This window comes from Liolophura sinensis, chromosome 12 (assembly GCF_032854445.1).
Source record: "Liolophura sinensis isolate JHLJ2023 chromosome 12, CUHK_Ljap_v2, whole genome shotgun sequence".
NCBI lineage: Eukaryota > Metazoa > Mollusca > Polyplacophora > Chitonida > Chitonidae > Liolophura > Liolophura sinensis.
In genome coordinates this window covers 25,221,219-25,232,920 of record NC_088306.1, presented here as the reverse complement: position 1 = coordinate 25,232,920, position 11,702 = coordinate 25,221,219, and the positions used below count along the sequence as shown (strand labels likewise).

The 11,702-nt window shown below is 39.0% G+C and overlaps 1 protein-coding gene across 1 annotated transcript; it reads right to left on the bottom strand.

Moving 5' to 3' along the window:
* Positions 1–1,046: 1,046 nt before the first annotated feature.
* On the bottom strand, positions 1,047–9,776 carry LOC135479488 (CAP-Gly domain-containing linker protein 2-like). The gene is made up of 5 exons (XM_064759341.1): positions 9,615–9,776; positions 8,016–8,124; positions 3,629–3,696; positions 2,858–2,938; positions 1,047–2,313 (listed from the first exon to the last, which is right to left on the bottom strand). Exons 1-5 carry the CDS (start codon positions 9,754–9,756, stop codon positions 1,997–1,999), a joined length of 717 nt encoding a protein of 238 aa, XP_064615411.1. The 5' UTR covers positions 9,757–9,776; the 3' UTR covers positions 1,047–1,996.
* Positions 9,777–11,702: the final 1,926 nt, after the last annotated feature.

Genomic DNA, 11,702 nt, shown 5'->3' with positions numbered 1-11,702 from the left:
CAATGTTGGTAATGGATAACGACACGAAACTTTGTCAGGACCAAGACATCAAAAAAACAAAGGAATGTGTTCAAATGTTACTTCATGGAGGTTAAATGGCAATCCATGATACATTTCTCATAGAATGCCGTTCTAACATTTTACAAACACTTTTACACTGATTCAAAATCAAAGTTTTACGTGCCTAATGCTGTTCGCTTGTGAATGCAAGTCAACGGCACTTGTCAAATCTGCACAGAGAAGCTAGATAAACGTTTGACTCCAAACATCGATTCTGATTCCTCTAATAAGAGTATCCAGCAGTAATATATACATGTAAAGTTAACAAAAATCACGAGAGATTCACCAGTATAATTACATATCCCTCTTGAAATTTTTTCTTGCTAAATTTCTTCATTAAAGTGAACACAAACAAAATAACAAAAGTCAGTGCGGTTCAAAACGCCGAGTAAAACTATTTTAATTTCTTTCTTTTTTTTGAGGATTTTTGATGCGTCATAAAAAGCATTTCAGGTATAGGATAAAATACGTTGGCCTTTTCGGAGCACATCAAAGTGCCGCGACGTCACATCACTTTCTTCATATTAATTTCCGTACTTGCTTACGAAACATTTTGAAAATAGTTATATTCTGTGAAATTATCAGTGATGAACTACCTTACCATTATTCTAATAACTTTCAACACATTTTTTGGCGCTCAAAATAATGTAAAAACCTTTACGGTCTCAAAAACCCACCTTACAAAATAATTTATTTTTGTGCAATTTCTTGTTTAAAAAAATGTAAAAGTAAAAAAATAATAATAATCAAATGAAGTATTTGTGGACACAGTTTGTTGCTACTTTTCTTTTTGAGGCACACATTAGTTTTGACTTCATCTACACGTTAATCTAATGGGTGTTTGCTGTTAACGCCTTACTAGACGCTGGCCAGATTTATGGGTGTAGAAAAACGGAGCACTTAGAGTGGACCACCAGTCCGCCCTTCGTCAGGATCCTGATAATCCCCCTGTCTTCGAGGCCGTAGTTGAAGCTGGAAAAGCTTGTCAACCATGCTCCCTTGCTAGAGGCTGCAGTGTTTCGCTTATGTTGAAATCAAAGAAGCTATAGCAAGGGTCCCTTTGCCAAAGTAAGAATTAAACAAACACAAATTCACAATAACTGCGACACTACGCAAACAGAGTAGATTTTCACAGATAAAGATGTCAAGATTTGAAATAATTTTGAAACGAATTCTGGTGATAAAGGAAACTGAACTGGACATTCCATTCAGTTTGTACTAATTTGACCAACTCACTGAATTCAACTGAAGAAGCACATATAATTCACATTTTTACAAATATAGTATAGGTATACCTGTAGACACAATAAAACTTATCAGCAGTTATTAAAATGGAATGACAAGCAACATTATTGTATCCTTTAAAAGTACACGCTAACAATCAAATATTACTGTCACTCTGCTCATCAGCTGACAAAAATTATAACTCCAACTATTAGTATATTATAAGGAATTAAGCCAAACTGTATAGCAACGTTACTTCATAGTGTGTAATGAGTTACCCGACAGATGAAAATCCGAATGAAGCCATACAATACCCAGAGTTAGAGTTTCACCTGAACCAAATACCTGAATTCATCAGCTAGGTATTAATTAATTATTAATAAGACGGTATTTTCACGTATGAGGCAATATGAATAAAATGCGTGAAAATAGCGTTACTTATTCTCACAAGTCTCTCCAGTTGGGTCTGAACTCAAACGACAAATCACTCTACGGTAACAAGATACAGGATCTACTTCTCTTGACTCTGTTAGCTTTTCGAATAAAGCGTTTGAAACCATGACGTCATGAAAGTACGTCAATGAATAAACTCATATTGTCAACTTCCATGCAAACTTTCCGTTTTCTTTAAGTGCCATGGTTTGAAGACGTCCGAGGTAAGACGCGCAGATATCCGACCAATTACCATCTCCGCCAAGTGAACGCAGTGACGTCACTCGGAAATGTCATTCCATTGGTTGAACTTCATAACATCTCTGCCATTGTGGACGGACATTTCACGCGTGTAGTGGGCTCCGTCCCAGCCTCGCTTCACTTGTCGATGGAGGGCGGAGAATGGCATGTGTGTTTTGGGGATGGATGGACTGGAGATGAAGCCGTCGTCCTCTAGGCTATACTGGTTGTGAACAGGCCGGCTGGTGTAAGTAAGGGCCGCAGAGCGTGGTCTGAGCATGGTGGCAGCAGGGATGCTGTTACTGACAGAGTGGCGCAGCGGGAAAGCACGACGAGGGCCGAAGACATTCCCGGAATCTGAGAAGAAACAGCGAAATCGGGACAGTTTTTAAACCTCATACTTCAAACAACCCAAACGCACATGTATATATAAGTGTCAAACAACGTATCACATATATTGTTAGTTTGGATGTTCAGGAAAAATTACAAGAAACGCAGACTTTGAGAAGGCCGAGTTATTGATTCGCCTCACTGTCTTAAATAAATCGCATTATAGGTCCGTATAATAGTTATTCGAATTTTGCTTCCAGGGTTTCCTTTCAAAAAAATGTTCCATGAATGCTAAACTGCGACCTGATAGCAACTAGGCGCATACACTTCTAACTGAGCTGTTTTAACGGATTGCATGTTTCACCGGTTTACACGTGACAATTTGCCATCACAACGTCGTAACTGTCCTGGTTCTGCTCTCTTTGCTGTCGACGTTTTATATTATATTTCTAGAAATGGTGGTAGGTAGGCTTCCAGCAGTAATGAGAACTTAATCCCTTGTCTCCCCCAGTCACCTAACCATATCTTTTGTTTCTCAGAAGCGTGTGGTAAAAACTGGGGGTAAACTCACCTTCAAACATATTTTTGGCATTTCCGTTGTAAATATCTGAGATAGACACTGGATCATAAGGACCATTTTTCACTTCCGGAACTGCGATTAAAAAAATAATCATTGAGTGTTACTGACACCAGGCTGATTTTCTCAACACAATTTTATTTACTACATAAAAGCTGGAATTAGAAATCTGATGGACTTAATTTATTTATTTATCTGGTGTTTTAAACCATATTCAATAACATATCACTTTATACGACGCCGGCAAGCATTATGGTAGGAAGAAACCGGATAGAGCCCGGGGGAAACGACCATCCGCAGGTTCCTGGCAGACCTTCCTACGTACGATCAGAGAAAAAGCCGGCATAAGCTGGACGGTATATCATATCGTCGGCATTGGTGAGAGTCTTCTCAGTCATTGTGCTGCCCAAGCACGCCAGCCACCAGGCAACGGAGGCCCTCTGATGCACTTGGAATTATATTTATTTATTTTATTTGATTGGTGTTTTACGCCGTACTCAAGAATATTTCACTTATACGATGGCGGCCAGCATTGTGGTGGGAGGAAACCGGGCAGAGCCCGAGAGAAAGCCACGACCATTTGCAGGGTGCTGGAAGACCTTCCGGTCGGAGAGGATGAACTGGACTTGAACTCACAGCGACCGTACTGATGAGAGGCTCCTGGGTCACTACGCTGCGCTAAACAAATGAGCCACACATGGACTTATAAGTGTGCGCATATCGCAAACTCATAAGGCTTAAGGCATAAATGACAATTATACATACTTGTTCTGGTAAAAAGCGTCTCTTCGCAAGAGCTTTCTCTTTCTTTCGTGTGATAAGTGTTGTACAAACTGGAGAAGAAGGAGAAAAACAAGTAAATTAGGAGCATCCATATCTCATGAATCATGCTGGTTTTCGAGCTTGATCCGAAGGGCCACAAAATTTACCTGCACACACAAGTTTCTCAAAATCGTACAATATTTGGAACGGTCAATGGATGGAAACCAATGGATAAAGGGAATCAGAGAACTCAAGAAATATACCAAATTTGTGAACTGGTCATTTTAAATATTTCTGTAAGGTGAGCCTACACAATTCTTTTTTACTCAAAAGTAGTAATTGCGCGTGACCAAAACGTGGTAGAGAACGGTCGGCGGGGCGGACGGAATGGTAGACGGACGGCAAATAATATCGCTAACTTTCACTGAAGTGTTGGGTTATAAATAAAAAAAAAACATATGAAAATCAATGTAATTTATCCTGAGGCAGGATCACGTGCAGTTCGATAACCTTGGCCATGCCCTACTGCGGACCCGTCTAATGGGTTTGTCCCGGAAGACGACTAGACGGCAACCATTGACTTCGCTTGCTGAAACTGAACTCCAGCTAGTTTGGTCCTAATGCTACATCAGGCGGTTGCTCACGTACACATGTACCTAACGATATCTGACGGTGTAATCTGGGTTGTACCCTGTTCCACCCATGCACCAGGCCGTCATTTAACCCCAGGCACATCTAGGCTTACGATCTGCTAAGACAAAATGCAAGGGAATACGTCCTGGTAGTCTTGTGAATTCTTGGACTGCTCGTACGATAAGTCGTGGAAATCCTGGCAAAAGTGACAGAATCTGAAGATATCGTCAGCGATCCACAGGCAATCAGTTGTTCTTCGTGCATGCACAGAAAAAAGCTGAGATGTACACAAATTCTGACTAATTGGTCCACTTTGTCGCACGTATATCGCACGAGATCTTCATGGATCGTAGGCACATATTTGTCAGAGAACGCCTTTGACATACAATCTCGAGACAACCGCGGATAAACTCAAGCGCGGCAAAGTCGATGGGTCAGTTCAGTTGTGAATGCAAATATTTTCTTGAGTTTCGCAGTTTGGGTAATGTCACAAGTGTGATAGTTCCGACTGTAGATTTGTACGGTAGGGTTTATGTTATACATAATCCCTGTTAGGAGATTTGGTCTTGGAGGGTTGGTCAGCGCGCAGTTTACCGAGAGCACAAGTCCGCCAAGTGATGTGAACATGACCTGGCCTTAGCATGTCTAAGGCGGTCAGGATTTGAACAGATTCGCGGCCAAAGTCGCTCGTCATTCACACACAACTGCTGAGACCGCGTAGGCCTTTGGTCTGTCTCACCAAGGCGCCACTCGAGTTGGAGAACATAAGAGTTCGGACGCGTGTTTTTTTTTCGGTATGTATGGAACATTTGTAACAACCGTACATGTAATTCGACCGTGTTTGTATTGTTGTATACTGTACATCAAATGTTAATGAGCACTTTTGTATACAAATGTGGATAGTTACCTATACTCCGTGTTGGAGCCTGGGCTGCGACACTTGACGGTGGTGAATCATCTATCCTCAGATATGTGGCTACCGCGTTATTTTTATGAGCTTGCTAGCGTCCCGTAATTATTAAACGATCGTTGCTTGTAAATTGTGTTTATTGAACTGATACAATGAGTATGAGGTGAATATACTGACCTGGAATTATTGACAATAGTCAAATATGTAGCTCTTATGTGTGTCAGTGCTCTGCCAATTATTATATTGCCGTGGTGTAATGGGTTATTTTGTCTCTCCGAGGGCCATGCGGACAACAGGCGACGATTCCGATGCCAGGATACGTGTTAGATCAGCCTGACGGCCGTATATAATGCCTCCAAGAGCCATCAGGCGTCTCGTTCTGTAGAACATGTTGTCCTGTTTATAGTGACGAGTTTTTTATTTTGTTTTCTGTAGCTGTAGCTACCTAGCTTTTAGTCTGTGCTTCGTGAATAAATGCTCATATTCGTTTTTTTTTCTTTCATTTTGGCATTCGATAGTTCGTGTCTCCTTCGTTCCATTCCTTCCCAAAGTTCTGTCAGCTGACTCGTTAATTTTAGTTTGTGACGTTTGTGACGTTGTATTAATTTTAGTTTGTGACGTTTGTGACGTTTTGTTAATTTTAGTTTGGAACATGTGAAATCGTAGGGGGTCGTAGCTCTGGATTGACTGGGCCTTTTTACAAGTGACATACAACTTTGCCCCTCAAGAACTGCAAACCTCAAATAATGTTGACCAGTTATTATGGCTTTCATTGAGGAATACATAAAACGCTTGGTTTTCAGTTCTTCGTATAGAGATTAGGACATGGCCTGACATATATAAAAGTCCTAAAAAAAACTTCTTGGCTTTCTTATTAGGGTGTAAGAATGGCTTTAAACTAGTTTTCCTAAATCCCCGTCTTTTTTCCATATCTTTATTCACATTTCTTAAAATCTTACAATTTAAAAGCTTTAAATTATAACACTGATTACATTCTGCAAATGCTAACTCTGTAGATATCGCTCGGACATGGTGATTAAATGCTGAAGTGAAGAGCGGCCGAAAGAGAAGAAAACTGTCTACATCAGATCCTTTTCTTGTGATTAATTAATCAAGAACAAACGACTCCTGACAGTTGATGTTGTGTAAAATTCTACAGTAAAGCCGAGAGGTTGGAAATCATTCCCGATTTACAGCTTAGGCAAATGCCACATGTGTAATTACCACTGTATTCAGTCGCCAATATTCTCTCCCATCAGCGCAGAGGTCGGCACATGACCGTCAGCTATAGCTACGGTAGATTTAATCATAATTCGTTTCAAACAAAGGTTTCAGTGTCAATGGCGTCCATTCGCAGATATCGACTGGGTAAAGACAATGGATGGGAGACGGGGAGGGGAGTGGAGAAAGGTAAGATATGTACGACCTTTTTAATATCAATGAATCTTAGGCACCTTATCTTCTATGAGCTTTTGTTCTCATTCACAAATTTCTTCCCTTTAATAATTTATTGTTTTTTATTTTGTTTCACAGTTAGAAATAACACATTGTTAGAAAGACTGAGGTTGACAGAGCAGGTAAGATCAGGCTCGAATCAGGCTTAGAAAAATCTCATCTCGGATCCAGATAATGATGATGGCTGCCAGGCAGATATAACCTGGGAAGAGCGTTGTACTCAATCCTACTTAAGTTTAATAAGACCAGCAAAGTCAACAGTCTGGTTAGGCTTTAGTCTACCCTAACCTTCAGTGCAATGTATCTACATTTTAATTCGATTTTGAAGCCAAAACTTCACTGGCTGAATTGGTCAATTTCAGGGCTTCACAAAAAGTATAATTTTATCAGTCTACAGCTTTAGGCCAGCTAATCAAATAGTCTTTCTCATGCTTTATATGTGGTTCCATATCCACAACGAGATCATAGGCTAAGTTGAGTGTAACTACCATGGCACCACATGTTGAACACATACAACGGTAGTTACAATCAACTGTATGGTTTAGTGGATGAGACGACAGTCAACTTAGACCAGCCTGTTCTGGCGTTGTAACTGTCTACTGCGATTTAAATGTCTTAAATGTGATAAACCAAATAAACTTTTCCAAAAAAATTTATTCATTTATCTATTTGATTGGTGTTTTACGCCGTACTGAAGAATATTTCACTTACATGACGCTGGCCAGCATTATGGCAGGAGGAAACCGGGCAGAACCCAGGGGGGAAACCCACGACCATCCACAGGTTGCTGACAGACCTTTCCACATACGGCTGCAGAGGAAGCCAGCATGAGATGGACTTGAACTCACAGCAACCCCATTGGTGAGAGGCTCCTGGGTCATTACACTGCGCTAGCGCACAAACCAACTGAACCATGTTTAAAATAAAATAGATCCCAATATGGTGTATTATGTACAAATACCAGCATTAAGCAATGTGAACATATGTTATGAAACACATCATTTGAAACGAAAACAACACTGTCTTTACACCTGGTATCTTCTCAGCTTTCTCAGTAGACATTTGCAATGGCCAATGGTGACACATCTGTGTATATGTAGGCTTACATCAAATAAGCAATTTATACAAGTTACATACAAGGCAAAATCCATTTACTTGCAACTTGCTGTAAGAATGAAAACACTAAAGATATACTATATTACACAAAATCTGTGCCGTTCTAAAACAGAAGTCCAAACTAAGTACTTCACCTTACCACACAACAAAAGTTTTATAAGTAGTATAATCTAAATAATTACTGAAATTATATGAATTTTGAAAACAAATCAACAATGTGCATATACAGATATAGAAAAAATACTTCAAACTAAAAGGGGGAAAAAAAAAACTTACTATCTCCTAATGGGCTTGAACCGCAACCTGCTTGCCCTGACAAATACCCCATGCTTGTCTGTACACTGGAAATACCTTCTGCCTTTGATCATCCCACTGTGGGTGCCAACTGTAGGCGAGAATATGGAGAAACTTCAATAGGAAGAATAACATGCTGTTTTCTAAAAGAGTCTGAAACTCCAATGATACATTCTTATGTGATGAAAATTAGGATTGAATGTAGCATTATGCACACATTCATAGGTTTTTCCCATTAAATGGACTTGTTGTATTTATCATTTTTATTACTCTTCTATATGTACATATAGATGCATAAACAGTAAATGACTGAAAATTTCGCCCACAAAAGTGCATGTCTAAAGGCAAATCTATATCAGAAAATATTACTATCCGTGCTGAAACTTACATTTTTCCAATAGGACATCACCAAATCTTCCACAGAAACCTAAAAATGCTTCCCTAAGATCAATAGAGCCTCAGAATTGGACAACATGTGAATTTTAATCATGGGCGAAATGTTAAGTCAATGACCTGAATCATTTTTCCACTGGCGAAGTCATCAATTCATTGATTTTTGACAGAGGAATAGACAGATTTCTTAAGTGACTGGTGAATTGATGAAATGATGGTCATTTTAAATCTTTGAAAAGAGCTTTACTCATGACCAAACAACTGACTGTTCCAGTAAGTAATTTAAGTTTACCAACTTAATAGATGTGGGAATGATTTAAAGCAAAAATATCATCAAGGGGATTCATCTTTCATCACACCAAGAAGAGTAGAGTTATTCCCCTTTAAACACTTTCTCACAGCCATGCAAAGACAGAAAGAGACAGTCTTTTGTAATAATTGTGGAGAAATTTGTATCATTAATGATGATAGATGAAAAATAAAGCCTTTGAAACTCACTGTTAAAACCTAGCTGTCTGGGCAACTTTCTTAAACAGCATAATGTAATGCATTCAGTTGAGAATTAAGGAACACTATAACATTTACATGTATTTTTGTCTTAATAGTAAAGAACTAAAATGGCTCTAGGTATAGCCCCGGCGGTATCTCCTTGTTATATGTATCTGGCTAATTTATTTATTCATTTTGTTGCAGTTTTATGCCATACTCAAGAATATTTCACTTATATGATGACCGCCAGCATAATGGCGGGTTTGAAAACAAGCCAAGACCATCCACAGGTTAATCATCCAACCATGATCAATAGTATACTGACAATGGAATGACCAGACTAAAGAATGGAAATATCAAGATGACCAATTTTTAATAAAGGTACATTAGCCCTCGATCTCCAGCTTGTGATTTTATTCTTTCATTATTGTTCATGCCTTTCTCTGAATAACAAATTTTTCACTAATACAATGACAGCCAGTTTTATCAACAGGTGTGTCCAGGGAAAATCAGCCTATGTGTGACATGCACACTGTGTTCAGTGCCAATGATTCCACTCTTTGAAGACAATTTTAAGAGTCTTATATTGTCAATCAAATTATCATCCTAAATTGAATTTCAGTATTTACAACACAGCATGCACATATTCTAGCTACTCCTGTTTTGAACACTTCACAGTTAAAAAGCAAAAACACTTACCTGCTTTGTCTAGCTCAACCCCAACCCATTCTCCTTTCAGTGAATTAAGACAACCTTTATAACGCACTGTCCCTGTGTATATGTTGTCCCACAAGTACACATCCACACGCTGTCCAAGGTTAACATTCACAAATAACACCATGGTGGTCTCCCTTCTCTAGAGCTCTCCGCATGCCCTGCAACAATTAGGCATTCAGCATGTGATACAGTCTGGGTATAAATTAAGAAAAATTTAAAAGTATGGTGAATACCTGCAGCATGTGTAGAGTAATATCACAGATACCAGTTCTAAGTCTGTGGATATGGTTTTACCACAAGCATTTACACAGTAACTCTAGTATTTGTGTGTATGGAATTCAAGCAGGAAAATCAGCATGATTCATATCAGATGTCACCCTCAAAACAACTCATCTCTTTATATTAGGCTGGAGAAGCATCATAGCCACAGCAGCCACCAGTGGTGAACTTGAGGCATATATTGTTTCACTTTTAATCCAATAAGTCTTTTCTAAACAATGTCTAGTTGTCACCTAAAACATAAGTCACCCCCATGTATATCCCACACGTCAGCCCCAAATTGCCCTTTTGTTTTTAATGACAGTTATGGATCTTGAAAGAGTTCTCATTCCTAGATGCGAATGTGCACTAAACCAAAAAAGAAGCACAATATAATCGACTTGTCTGAAACAGTTTGCTGTGTCATGAATTCTGGGTTGGCATGCCATAGCAAGTGGAATGTACAAGCCTAAAATTGACACCTGATGTATTTTGGACTGCAGACATGATTTACAAGATACTCATCAAACTCGGCATGAAAAGATGTATGGTTTACAACTGATTGCCGTTGTCGATATGATACGCTGCCAATCCAATATTACGAGAGGATTGAAACAGCTACCTGGGCTGAGAGTTTTGGAGACTTGGTTGAGGACTCATTTCTCACATGTTCATTGTAAAAATGAGAATAGGAGATTCTTCAATAAATTGACATCAATCTACCATGTGGCAGCAACTTAGCCCTTACAACAGACAATAGATGTATTAAAACAGCCATATTTTGATCAAAAGTGTAACTTAATCAAATCTAATTCATGCCCTAATAAAAGCATGGTAATTCTACTTCCATGTGCTTGCCTACTTTTACTTCGCCCTGGATGACAACACCCGTTGTCATCCAGGGCTAACTTCTACTGAAGAAAAACAAACTAATATTTAAATTCTGCACGCATGCACACATTACCGGTCACACAAAGCACATTCGATGTATACAGGTTTAGAAATGACAACAACCATAATTTCACCAATCTAAATACATCAAAGTTGAGGTCAACCATTTCCTTTCTCTAACCTATATACACCATGACGGGTACGGTTTTCGTTACACCAAGCGTTCTAATTTACCACTTGATTCGCCCGTATATGATTTACCAGTACGTGAATCTCAGAGGCGCTCCCAAGATGAAGATAATTCCACTTAATGTAATCCAATTTGCTATAAGACTCTGTTCCTAATGAAAAATAAAATGAAAAACTACCTTAAGAATAAAACACGCTTACATTGTTTACACCGTATCCAGGGTGATCTAAAACTTGGATCGCAAGCAGGTGCTAGAGTGAAAAATATCCGGAAATGGATTAAGAGAAAGCTTGGTTTTTATACCCTGCCAGATTGCTAGAAACTTTGTCTCTAAATTGACAGATTCACTGACTGAAAGAGGTCATAGCATGCCAACAAATACCGTGTCTCTCAAGAAGAACATGTCAAAACAGGGGAGATCATCAAAACAAATATATATGTTAAGTTTCAAAATGGCGAGTTATCTCCCCTGTATTGAAAATGTGACACATGAGATTTTATTCTGCTGGTGATCTATTCACATTTCACGGAATTTTTTGTAAAGCCGCAATTTTGAATCACAGACGTAAATTCACAAATTCACTGACAGACATCATCCCATGAGATATCCACTAGCAGACATCATCCCATGAGATATTCACTAACAGACATCATCCCATGAGATATTCACTAACAGACATCATCCCATGAGATATCCACTAACAGACATCATCCCATGAGATATTCACTAA

What these genes read in the sequence shown, in the direction of transcription:
- LOC135479488 (XM_064759341.1), bottom strand. Translation starts at nt 9,756, where the DNA reads ATGGTGTTATTTGTGAATGTTAACCTTGGACAGCGTGTGGATGTGTAC. An exon ending in GACGCTTTTTACCAGAACAA is followed by an intron (nt 2,939 to 3,628) that starts GTATGTATAATT and finishes TTTTAATCGCAG; the next exon opens with TTCCGGAAGTGAAAAATGGT. An exon ending in TGCCAAAAATATGTTTGAAG is followed by an intron (nt 2,314 to 2,857) that starts GTGAGTTTACCC and finishes GTTTCTTCTCAG; the next exon opens with ATTCCGGGAATGTCTTCGGC.